At 30.0% G+C, this 14,185-nt stretch overlaps 1 protein-coding gene across 3 annotated transcripts in view; it reads right to left on the bottom strand.

Moving 5' to 3' along the window:
- Positions 1-13,777, bottom strand: part of LOC124361737 (AP-1 complex subunit sigma-2) — a 33,369-nt gene extending 19,592 nt beyond the window's left edge. The window contains exons 1-4 of one of the 3 annotated variants that reach the window (XM_046815693.1): positions 13,538-13,777; positions 9,067-9,245; positions 7,587-7,695; positions 4,276-4,413 (exon numbers count right to left, since the gene is read on the bottom strand). In XM_046815693.1, the coding sequence (XP_046671649.1) occupies positions 4,276-4,413; positions 7,587-7,695; positions 9,067-9,245; positions 13,538-13,540 (429 nt within the window). In that variant the 5' untranslated portion in view covers positions 13,541-13,777. The remainder of the gene's footprint in view (positions 1-4,275; positions 4,414-7,586; positions 7,696-9,066; positions 9,246-13,537) is intronic. The other 2 variants (XM_046815694.1, XM_046815695.1) reach the window with 2 other exon arrangements.
- Between the last annotated feature and the right edge of the window lie 408 nt (positions 13,778-14,185).

Genomic DNA, 14,185 nt, shown 5'->3' with positions numbered 1-14,185 from the left:
TGACAATAAGAGTTTAAATATGTACTATATATTTCCAAAAAGAAATAAACCAAAAGAGGAGGTACTTTATAATACACCAGAAAAGATTTTATTGGGTTAGCACAAAAATGTGGAAGTGAATATGGGAATCATCCAACACACTACTGACAAATTTATCCCAACCCTCGAACACGCACAAAGAAATCTTCCAAACAATTCTATTATTTCAACTTGTTATTTCTATTATTTTTGAAAGTCTATAAAATAATAAATACAAGTTTTGTTATAATATTTAAAAATTATCCTTACGATCCCAAGCTCAATAAAAAATGTTTTACTTGGCCCAGAACTATTATTACACAAGGTTAAAAACAAAAAATATATTAAAATAACAAACTTTAATAACAAATAATAATTAAGATATGTTTTTATTACATTATAAACAATTGTTATAATAATATATTAGCATGGCAAGGGTGTAATCTGATATTGTACTTATAATATTGTAAAATCCAAAGGGCATACACCAAAGATTATAATAAACTCATAAAATTTACTATAGCAAGCAAAATGCATTAAAGTAACTAATAATTAAACAAAAAACTAATTTTATAATTATTTAACTAAAATAATGAGACAATCTTAAATAATACTATTGCAAAATGCAAAAATATAAACTCAATAAAATTGCTTAAAAAGACAGTTCATAAAAGATTATAATAATTTATTCTAACAATAAATTTTCATGTTAGCTTAATGTGTAAACGTTATATTACTTCAAGAAAATAATTAATTTGAACACTGTTAGTTGTTCATGTTAAATAAATTTTAAAAAATAATTCAATTACTATTGTTTGCTTTCTTATTAAAAGTTGAATTAAAAAGGACAAAAATTAATCATGAATTTAGGAATGAAAATGGTCAGTTTTGAAATATTATGTTAAATATTCACCAACCATTTCCTAAAATCATACATAAATTAAAAATAAAATTAAAAAATTCCAATCTTGAGATAAAATGAAAACAACCACCAATGAAAACCACTATGGTTATAAATTAATTAATTTAAACTGAAGATATGTTTGGAATATAACAGCCCTAATGACAAATAATAATCCAACTGAACAAACTAAACAACTTGAAATGTTGACTAGATTGTAAAATGCCACAATTTTATTAAAATGCTACATAATCATGCAAGGGCAACATGGCTGTAATGGATGTTTGCCATCTTTAAGTGTAACTTACACCAATTGTGTGATAAAATGCTTTAGCGAAATTAAAAAAAAAAAAACAAGAAAATTATGGGATTTTTCCATATTTAAAAATACAAATAATTTGTTAAAGTTTTTACACCACATACTAACGAACATGTTTTAACCCTGTTATTTTTTAGTTTATTTTGTTAGGCACACTTAATTATTCAAACATTGTGTTTTTATTAAGTGTCCACCACCAATAATAAAATCCAAACAATGAAATAACAATAAGAAAATACAGACTAGATTTAATATCTTATTTTTAATTGGTTTTATAAACCAAGGCTTAATAAATATTTCAACATCAAAGATCAACAGTAAATAGTAATTATCTTTATTAAATTACCAAATTAATTAAAACTTATTAAATAAATAAACAATAATTAAACTATGGCATATACCAAAACCAAATAAACATTAGCACAATATGGTATGCTTTAAGCCTTTACTAAATTAAAAACATACGTGAGAACTCTTAACTGGAAAAAAGCACATTTTCAAATAGAATAAGACCGCTGGCAAACATTTAAACATATATACACTATTAGCCATAATAAATCCGCTGTGGTTGCCTTCTCGATCAGCTGATTCAACTGTCAATTGTTGCCACGGCTTCGTGTTCATTACTTCTTTTTAATTTGAGGTTAGTTTTTGCTAACATGGTGCTAACAACAGTAATTGTTTATCGTAGAGCATTATTTTCGCTCATAGGGAATTGGACGTGCGGGTGGGCCAAGCTTGTCATACACTGCACTACGTTTTCAGGAACATTTCCACAAAAACCTGCCTAGTAATGCTGTGATTCTTAGTGTTGTTGAAAAATTTCGAATAACAGGTAGTGTTTTGACACAGCGAAAGGGCTTTACAGGTTGACCAACTACTGTCTGTACAAAGGAAACTCACGGAAGAGTGTTGCAGCAAATGATACAGTTACTGAAAAGAAGCCTAATGCAAGCTTCTCTTAAAATGAATATTAGCAATAAGTCAATGCGAAGAACGTTTCTAAAACATTGGTGGTTTTCCCTGCAGGATACAAACTGTACAACCTTTGAACTGTAGAAACAAACTAGCCAGAGTTCAGTACTGTGCTTCAATGTTAGCAATATGCTATGAAGAACCTGAGGTTCTAAGTGATGTGTGGTTTACAGATGAATGTCATGTGCACCTTAATGGTTTCATAAAGAAGCAGACCACATGTTTCTTTGGATTTGGACGTCCTGACATTGTTGTAGAGAGGCTACATTATTACCAATTCAGTACTGTTATTTTGGCTAATACTGTATACATGTATATAACATGTATTGAAAGCAAATTAAATTAGAATATATTATTTATTGCAGATATTAGGATTACCTAATGAAATAATACAAAAAAAGCAAATTTGTCTGTTTCTAAAACCCATATTCCCATGTGAAAAGTTTATAACATCATTAAAGTTATAAAAACATTGTAACACGTAAAACCATATCACAATTTTGGCATTTTAAATGCTTAATTACAGTTTAGGGATGGTTTGATTGAAACTTCACAATGAACAAGTAACTGAAAAGCATTAAAAATAATTGAAAAAATACTATTTTTATTAACATTGTTTTATTTCTCATTTTTAGTTTCATTAACATGCGTATTTGAGCATTCGCCAATACAAATAGTAACTTTTAATTTGTTTTTGAATTTACCTACAGCTAAAGGGTGAAAACTAATATAGTGGCTGATACAATAGGTATGCATTCTTATGAACTATCAGGTATGCATCAAAAACAAAAAAATACTAAACAATATTGGAACACAACCATGTATTTATATAATACTAAAGGTATCTTAGCCCTTAAGTGATGTAATACTCAATACTATTGTCGAGGTAGTCTCTTGGCTATCTAGTTAGGTCTTAGAGAAACACTGCATATTCGATACCAGAAATAAAACTAGAATGAGACCAGAAGTATTTGAAATAGCCGGTTGGAAAACAATTATAATGATTTATACGATTAATTGGATACAGATAATACTGATTCTGTATTGCGTTGCTTAGCTTCAAAACAAATATTCATATAATGATGCTGAATATCTATCTCATTATTATTGTCAAACATTAAACATTTGTTTTTGAGATCTAAAATTATAATTGATTTTAAATGCTGTCACCTCTTGACTCGGATGGACCTGTGAAAATTTCTAGAAAGTATGGCCACGAAAGAAAGTATTCAGAATACTTCACAGTAAACACAAACAAATATTTTTATGTATCTGGTTGTATAACAAATGTTACTTTCAATAATACAAATTCTGTTTCTAAATGTGCAGTACAAAGTAATGACATTTAGGCAATTAGTAGTCAGTTTTACAGACAATTTACAGGTATTCCAGCAAAAAATAGTTCAAACAATAGTCTTTTAAAAGCAAAATGTATAGAACCATAGCCGGAATATTTTTACTGGCAAGAATAAACAGCAAGTCAATGCAATATTCTTCTGAAAATATATACTTTGCTATCTAGGGTAAAAACCTACATTACTTCTTGACTTGAATTTAAATCGCGACACCACTTTCTAAAGGCACTGAAGTATTTGATAATATTAGTATGTTTCAGGTTAACATTCAATTTATAGTAAAATTAACCGTATAAGTTATAATTTACTATAATGTTAAAATGAATAATTCAACCGTGATACAAATACGGTAAGTTAATTTTGACCAGTGAAGTAAGGGTATTCCAAATTTAAAACTGTAATGTCTAATGGCTTTTCCATTCTGATTGCTACTGCTAAAATAACAATGTGTACGACTAAAATAACATCTATTAAATAGTGTATTTATTCACAACCTACAGGCAATAAAATAAGCAAGTTTTGGCAGCAAACACGTACATACTAAAAGATATCAACAAACAGTCCTAAACTATGAAAAGAACAACAGAAACACTAGAGAGTACAGACTAGCAAGGCAACAATATTATCTAAATGAACAATAGAGTTTGAGCGAGATCTACTAGGAACTTAAGGGGCTACAATTCATAGGGAGTGTCTCCATCATTTACCTCTTGTTGGAGATCTTGGGCCGCTATGGCTTTCAGTACGTTCTTCTTCGACGTTTCTTGTATTTCACCACCCAACAGCAATTCATCCAAGATGAAATAGGCCTTCTCAAAGTTAAAGATGATATCTAACTCACACACCTGAAACAGTAATGTAACATCATATTTAAAGCTATAGTATTGTGTTACAGAATCGCTTGTTAGTTTTTCCTACAATACAAAACTGATGGTAACAGGATTTTTTAAGTTAATAGGATGTTTTTGGACATTGCTTTGTTTTTAAGTTAAGATTTAACTCTCAAACTGGCAGTGTCCGCTCCTATGCTGTTACACCTTTTTCACCTGTTTGTAAGCTTTTCATTATTTAACTATTATATACCTTTCAAACTTCAACAAATACACAAATTATTAGATACCATTGTTTTCAGAATATTTCAAGGAATAATAATATTTTTTTTATTTTATTATTGAAAAAATATTGGTATTTGAAAGTGCTTGATAAGAATATTTTTGAATTTGTTATAAATTTGCACTACTTTATCATATGTATGAAAGGTTTATATAAATTCCAAAATATACAAGAGACAAAATTTTGTACCTATTAATTATATATACATGGCAGTAAGCAGACATTACAGAAATAGGTTATTTTTATGTTTATTTTTGATGTTTTGGTTCAAACCTGAGTATCAATCAACCTATCGATTTAAATATATTATTACTCAAAAAATGAAATGTTATTCCTCATTATATATATTTTAACGATAATTATTATATTAATATTTATAGGTAAATTACTTTGAGAAGGGTAAGGTAATAATAACTTAATTCTTTCAATGATTTATTTACCTAAGTAAGTTTATTACCTTACCCTTCTCAAAGTAATTTACTACATATATTAATATAATAATTATCGTTAATATATATATATATAATGAGGAATTACGTTTCATTTTTTGAGTAATAATATATTTAAATCGTTTATATATATATATATACACGGCAGTAAGCAGACATTACGGAAATAGGTTATTTTTTGTAATTTTTGATTGATGCTTATGTCAATTCTATGCAACAATATCTCTAAAACACACACTTGATAAAACTAATCCTAATGAATTATTAAATTGACTATTATTTTTTTTTATTTTGACTATTAAAGAAAATTTGGCCATAGTGTTTGCAACATCTCCTCACAAATTGTTTTGTACATCCTTCTTGTTTTTTGAAATCTTTTCCCAATTTAACACCTCATTTGGTGGGCAAGACCAATGAAATCACAGAGCTTAAGTAAAATTAGTTTCTTTAAGTTTTCCTGTTACACAAACTGGATTAAAGCAAATAGAAAATGTCCAAAAATCAGAGGCTAGAGTGTCAGTCTTTGTTAAATATACTGCAAATGGCTGGACTGGGCTGAACTGGGCTGAACATAACAAAGATTTCTCTATATGTATGAGAAAATGGTACATATTGGAAATGACATAAATTATTGGGGATTTAGTATGTTTCAAGGAAAGAATAACTCATAGAGATCATATAAGTAGTAAGTTGTACAATGGCCCTTTCATAGTTACTCACATCCTTCTTCAGGCAAAAAAAAAAAAATCATTTTCTGGCCAGTAATTATTACTGATCTTAGCCTAAACTGGACCAATAGTTGTGAAAAAATTCAAATCAAATATCAGAGAAGATGATATAATCTAACAACTGACTATCCAAGGCAGAAGATAACAATTAATTGGTTACTCTGACTTTTATATAACTGCATTTAGACAGACATATTGATACTATTACTACACTACAGACATTTGAATGTATTGATAATTTTGTACCCCTGTCAAAAATAAAGAAATAAAATATTGGTGGACTTCTTTCATAGTATCATATCTTCAAACCCTAAAACTAAGATCAATAGTTAATATTAGACACAGAATGTAAGCAAGTTACTCTTAGTGTACCACAGGGTTCAGTTTTTGGATCCTTTTCTTTTTTTAACCCTAGAACTGGCAATGGTATCACTTTGTATTGGCAACTCTATTTCAACAGCCACACAGATGTTTTTATAATGTATCCCATTTCACAACTGTCAATCCAAACAGATCAACATTAATGACTGCTATAAAATTTGTTGAACATGTTATTAATAGACAAATGAGAAAAGGCTTTAAGAATCTTTATGGATCTAAGTAAAGTCTTTGAAAGTGTTGAGCATGTTAAACTATTGCTGCTACTGAAGAATATTGGTTTCCACGGTAAGGCATTAGAATTGTTGGAATCATATATCTCTTGTTGTAAGCAGTACATAGAAATAAAGTTTAGAGAACAAATTTACATTACATCAGCTTTTTCATCATTACAAACAATTAATTATGGAGTACCGCAAGGATCCAGTTTAGCACCTTTACTTTTATTGTGCTATATTACAGGACTACCACAAGTAACCACTGGTCTGAATAATGCAATATATCTTTATGCTGATGATGCTAAGCTAATAGTAACTGGAGGAAATAAAGACTATATTGTAGAAAGCTCAGCATATGAATTTGCTTAACAGATTCTTTATTCAGAAACATCTTCTTCTAAATGGCTCAAAAACAAATTACATCTCATTTTGCACAAAGCAACGTAAAACCAATTGGAAATATAACTTACAAATTAACAACATAAAAAGACAAGAGATGGAGAAAACAAGTTTTATGGGACTTATCATGGAAAATAATTTTTATATAATAACAGTCCTTCTATGTTAAGAGTGAGCCATAAGTACAGTACAAGATATGCTATTATACTGGACAAACATAGACCGCAGTTTTATGAGATAAACACAGATAAACATGGAGAAAATGTTTTAAACTAAAATACCATTAACAATAACTGCAGAGAAAAATAATGCAATATTAAAAAATAAAATTCAAGTCATACTTAATCTATTTATCTTTATATTCATTTGACGAGTTTTATAATTCTGGGTTGAGCTGAGTTTTTTATACAACTGCAATGTATCAATTTGTGTTTTTGTGTATTTATTTAAATTATTGTTGCTAACTTATTGTTAATTAATGAAATATATTATTATTGTTATTGTTTTAGTTCCATACTTTAAAAAGGTTTCTTTTTTATTATTCATAATTCTTGTTAACTTTTTCTGTATTTAAAAAATTGATCTGTGATATGGCTAAAAAGCTGCAATTATTGTGGCATTTCTTATGGCGCTATTCGATGTATACAAAATATATATTCTATGAATAAAGAGATTTTCAATTCAATTCAAGACAAGATTTAAAACTAATTCTAGTGGAAAGTTATATACTTACACTTCCAAAATATTTGTCCAACAGCTCAACATATCGATGAATTATTTCCAGAGTTAAAAGTTCATTGTCATTTTGCTCAATAGCACAACAGAAATACAAACTAGCATACCTACAAACAAAACAACATAAGATATAAATTGAGATGAAAATGTTTTTTAATCCTAAAAATAAAATAGTTATTGTCTTCAAAATATTCTGAAATATATAATTTTGACTTGTTTTAAAATTGTGGTTAGGTATCTCTAAAAAAAGGATTACTTCACCAACATTAATGGTGGGATGATTTCAAGTTAGTATTGAAGTCGTTTAATTTTTGTGTGTGTACAATTATTAGAAGTCATCAATTAAACTTCCAAAAGTTAATTCCCCAAATATTATGGTATAAGTTTCAAATAGCACATTCAAAAAATGTAACATGGGATAAAATTTTACAATCAATCAATCATTTTTTATTTGTTGTAAGCACTCATACAAGTTGTTAACAAAGTCAAAATTCAGTCGTTTAAGACTAGGTCAACTCAATAATTAAAGAAAACACTAAATTATTACATGAATTAAAAATTACTTTAAGTAAAAAATTATTCTAAGTTGTAAGTTACATAAATTCATCTTATAAATTTAAAATTTTAAGTAGCCTATTGTATATAAGATAAAAAAAGGTACAAACTAAACTTTACAAATTACAACAAAATATAATACTGAAATTAAATCTCTTTTAGAAATAACACTTAGAAAACAATTTTAAACAGATTGAAACATAAAAGTGTATATGATTATAATCTAATTACGTTATTTTCTTCACATTCATCAAAAGAAATCTGATTTATACTTATGAATTCATGGAAGCTATAGAAAGGATTGGATGATAACCATTTATAAAATTCTCTTTTAAACATCAGCCAAGTATATGCATTTACTAAGGGTTGTACAAATGTTGAAAAAATTGATGACTATATGACTATTTTGTGTTTTACTAAGGCGGTGGTAGTCTATAAAATTGATCTACTGTTCATTTGCGTATATCTGAATGAAATTTCAACATATTTGTATTTTTATTATACAAACAACTAAATAATGTTCAGATTTGTTATTGTCAAAATATTTTGTTCTACAAAGAGAGTTCTACGGTGAGCCTTCCTCTTGCTTTATCCCTTAGTGTTTTTTTTTTATTTTTCTACATTTCTTGTGCCATAGTGAAATTATCCCATAGAATTAAACCGTACCTCATAATAGACATAATAAAAGTAGGCAAAATAGGCTGTTGTAATATAACTACTAAGTATGTATAGGAGAGACACATTTTTTGTACCATGCTTTTTAGCTAACATACATAAGTTAGTTAAAAATCACTACTTTTATCTAAAAATGTATCTGTTTATATAATTAAATAATGAATGTAATTAAATGTATTGCTTCCTTAATAGTTTCCGAGCAAGTCACTTTCCAAGCAGTGTATGACTGAATGTTACATAAATTTTACCTTTTGTAAACAACTTTAACGTCCTTCCATTCCAAAAAGCTACACATTTTCGGCTTTCTTGCCAAAATTGTTGTGATGAGTTCCCTTGTTATTTTCTTCTTCAGCTTGTCAGGATGAGCAACATACCACTTTTGGAGGCGCAGTTTCCCTTGTCTACTAAAAAGTAGCATAAACTGCATCTGAAAAATATTAAAACTTTAATGATATATCTTAATACTTATGATAATTAGTTCAACAAATAAGAATATTTTCTCATGAATAAATTAAAGATAGTCTGTTTTGTGCGACATTCTATATTTTAGTTGCAACCATTAACAAGTAAATACTACAAACAACTCTAAACTAATTAAACAGTTACTTTGAAGCAAAAATGTTAACAGAACCAACAAAAAGTTTGTGGAATTGCTGTATTTTTGAAACTAAATTAAAATAAATTACTATAATAAACACTTACAACAATATTCTAAGATATTTGATTGCTATTTCAACTACTACTAAATACAATTTGTAAACTGAGGATACATGAGCATAATTTTAAATATCTTGTCAGTCTTAATGCGGTATTGTAATAACAAAAATGTATATTATTGTAATCAAGTTACAATTAGTTACTTAGTTGTTGATATATTAGTCTTTAATAGTGGGATGTATGTCAATCAGTTCTTTTCACAGTTCTTCTGTGTTTATAAGTTTAGCTAGAAACACTCTTACCAGTGTCAATATGATATTGAAAATACACTGGCTTAGCTTGTAAAATGGTAGCGACGTAATTGATTGTTATGGTTCCTTTATTATTTATGAGATTGTCACCATATATATATATATATTAATTTAATTATTTTAATTTCGAACATGATTATTGTTATGGCTATAGATGTTAATATCGATTGATAGGGTAGGGTACGATAAGCGGACCCTGTTTTTTATATCGAAATTGGCAAACGATATTACTTAATCATAACCATCGATACAATCAATAGATACTGATTAATAATTTTGAACTGTTAACTTAAATAATCTATATCAACAGCTGTTAACACTTTAAAATAATACACGTAGGGTAATATTTCAATGTTACATAAGTAATTTTGATTAATAAAAATGGCAGTCAATTTTTGAAAACTACACGACATTGATTTGAAAGATGATAAGACATATTTTTTGTGGCTTCAACATGTTGGACTTGTACCGAAAAACCCATTATGTGAAATTTGTGGGAAAGAAACAACTGTAACTGTGAGAGGAGCAAATATAGTCATCTTCAGCTTTCCTAATTTTGGTTATAATTTGTTTGATCACTGTAGATATAAAATTCATATTTTGATTTAAAACATATGATTGTTATTGAAGACTATAGGTACTATTATATCGACTGATAGTCTAGGATTTGAGATGTGAATATTAGGTATCGATGACTACATTCTTTGATATAAAAAACCGGGTCCGCTTATCGTACCCTACCCTAGTATTCCATACATGAATATTATGTATCGATGATTATACTACTCAATATAAAAACTGGGTCCGTTTGTTGTGCCATAGGCGCCAATGAAGTCCACACTGATGGAAAAGGGCTTCCCCACATGATTATATGAGCTTGAATTTAAATTATCTTGAGGATTTTGTTATTTTTTCTAGCCAGAAGTGCGAGGTGGAAGGAAAGTAAAAAGTAAAGTAGTCTTATTTTACCAGGCGAAGTTAGGGCCAAGAAGCCCTCTCTAACACTTAACCTAAGGTGACTTTCGAACCACCACCAATGGCAAAGTACGCAGGCTGCTTAAAAGGACAGGATCGCGGTCACCCATCCAAGCAGCAATCACACTCGACGTTGCTTGATCCGGTTATCTTGGTACCGTTGTACCCGCTGCACTATGCCATTGGAAAGCACCACTAAAGCCGGCACTGATTGCCAGAGGCATTTCCAACATCATTTCTGTTATTATTTAGGCTTTCCTCACTTTAACCCTCCGACTGATGACCGACGGCACAGCCGTCTATTTATACCGCTTGTGAACTGATAAAGACGGCACAGCCGTCGGTCAACTTTCCGTTGTTATTGCGCGAAAACCACAAAGGTTATACAAAAGTAATTTACACCAGTTCATTTCTATGCTCATATTTAACAATTCATTTGATATAGTTTACGTCCGTATTATTACTCGTTGTCAGCTGTTTTCAAACCAAAGGCCGATCGGCACGCGGCTGACCGGCAACGCAGCTGGTGACTCATCGCGGGCGTGGCGCATTGTTCGGCATTTCGGTATTTGATTCATGTATATTATACCACAAAAATACTGATTCTCCTATGTCTAGAGAAGACTTTGTAGACAGCATAATATCAAATTTAGCTATCCAGGAAGATGCAACACTCAATCCAAATGAAATGGGGGATGGAAGCCATTTACTTGCGCATTTACCTGGTAAAAATGAAACAATTTGTGTTGTTTGCGCTGATGATCCCGGTGTAAAAAGGAAGAAAAGTGTATTCTGGTGTCCCAGTTGTAACTGTGGTATTCACCCTACGTGTTACCATAAGTTGGAGCACTTCACTAGGCCTACACATTCAGGGAGGAGGAAGAGGACCTACTCTAGTGAAGATGACTAAAAAAAGCAGTTGTACATTTTTTCAGTTTTTGAAAGAAAACATGTTTTGTGTTGTAAATATGTGTATATATGTCATAAAGACGTTTGTTCATTATAATATGGTGTATAATTCTTACATTTGGAGTGTCTTGATATCTTTAGAAGTAACAAAGCTACAAAGCTTGAAACTTTGAAAAAATATTTCTTTCGGTAATTATCATATTAACCGCCGGGGCGGAAAAATACGAGTTTTGCGTTCTTAACTTATTGGAATCGTCCTATATAAAAAAAAGTATAAGGTTTGATGGGGTGGAAATGAGAAATAACGAAGTTCTAGAAAATAAAAAATTAAATAACTTTCCAGTAATATCTCCATGTTCTACATCCACGTCTAGCGTCACGTGACCTTTTGTGGCCAATGATTGAACCTCGTGATGACGTCATCGGTTGCGCCGCCATCTTTGCAAACGTAAATGAGAAATTACAGAAATGAGCAGAATTTTGATCAAAATTAAAAATGTTTTTCTTAATTTCGAGAAAAAAATTAATTACGAGTGCCTCCGGCCATCAGCGCGGGCTCCGGCAGCACCTTCGGTGCTGCCCCGCGCTGATGTCAATAAAAGAAAAACATCCCTCGAGATAGTACCTATCAGTAAAATATAAAATTCTAGAGGGGCTGATCAAAAATATAAATTGAAATGTAATGCAAAGGCAATTATGTAAAGTTTAAAAACTAAATAAATCATGAAAAACTCAAATATATAGATGGATATTAACAGAGAACACTTACCATTAGTGTGTTGGCGGATATAGCTAAACAGCAGCAACAAAAAAGTGGTCTATCACAACGAAACGACACAGTCTCCCGGTTTAAAAACACCACTCGACCGCACGACGAACAAATACACTCATTTTAAAAAATGCCCTGTTCTATTAAAAAAGAGATAATTTCGTTTCTGTTAAAACGTAAGCTCTTTACGTGCCCTACGAAACACTCCGACACACACAATTCACTAGGGTTGGTTGAACTAGTGGATGGTTGATTCATCATTGTAAACTCACTCACTCAATCCGACCTACTGAACACGATATCTTGTGTAGAACTGACCTATGCCCCGGACAACTCAGATAACAGGTATGCTATCAGGCTGCTATCAGTCCCGGCCGCAGATAATATTCAAGTAAACAGATTATCCAGACACAGCACACAAACTGAACATTAAAACATTAGAAACTTTACCACTTATCAATATACCCCCTAAAATCATGTTATTTGTCATTTGCACCCCCTAGTACTATATATATTTTTTGTTCAGGAGGGTGAGCAGAATACGTTGGTAACGTCAAATTCGTGATTTGCCGCCCCGGCGTTTAATCTTACTGGTACCTTTCTTTCAATTAACATTTTCAGTGTTATGAGTAAATAAAAAAAATATGCTAAATTAAGTGAATACTTTTATTACTGTAAATTATTCTATGGTTAATAACAAAAAAAATTATATATAACACTTATAACTTTTAATTTATTAAACATTTTTAGTAAATTTCTTTAAAATATGCTATACACGGGCAAATTCTAGCTTATCATTCTAGGAGTTTCTTATTATCAGCCGGAGGGTTAATGTCTATTGTACTTCTCTTCTTTACATTTATTTTCTTATTTAACGTTGAAATTTTGACAAATATTGTGAAGTGGCTAAAGTAAATATTTACGAATTTTAATACTGGTTTTCCATTGAAAAATAATTTTTATGTTCATCAAGTACTTTTAGACAAGAATATAAGAAAACTACTTTTAATTTTACAAGTGCCATAAACTTTATTCCGCTTAAGAAAGAGTAGTTAAGTAGTAATATTAAACAGATTACACAAAAATGTGCTTACTTACCATCCTGTGATTACAAAACTAGGCTGACTTGCTCAACTCCAGTAAATACCAAGTTACTCTAACAAAACTATATCAGTACCCAAAGAGTAGTTATATTTAATAATTATAATTCTTCAGACTTTTATCAGGTAATAGATTAGTGACTTACAAATACAAATGGTTTTACAGCTCATATTCCCAACAACAAATAATAACGACCACTACATTTTATTTGACACTTGGAATGAAGTCTGACAAATGTTATGTGATTGTGGTGAGGTGACGACGGCGCCTGAGATTAAAAAAATGTAAAAACAAGGAGATACTGTCTGTGAAATTTGCAAAGAATTACGTAGAAAGAGGAAAAGACATGGTTTTGTTATATTATATAACGCTATATTGAAAGAAGGCAATGAAAAATAATAGAAAAAGGTTAATTCCTAATGAAGTCGACTAAAACAAATTTGTACTTTCACAATACAAGCTTTTTCCGGTAATGGGTGGTAGTAGTCAAGATATTTGTACGTCGTATAAAATAGAAGTTTTATCAAATAATAAAGCTGTTACATGTGCAGTATTTTGTAAAAAATAATAGTTCCATTCATGTGTTAAAATTCGTGATGAAGAATACGAATGTATGAAGTTGCTTTCCAAGAAATCAACCAAGTA

This window comes from Homalodisca vitripennis, chromosome 5, assembly GCF_021130785.1.
Source record: "Homalodisca vitripennis isolate AUS2020 chromosome 5, UT_GWSS_2.1, whole genome shotgun sequence".
Lineage (NCBI taxonomy): Eukaryota > Metazoa > Arthropoda > Insecta > Hemiptera > Cicadellidae > Homalodisca > Homalodisca vitripennis.
This window is presented reverse-complemented; position numbering and strand designations above follow the sequence as displayed.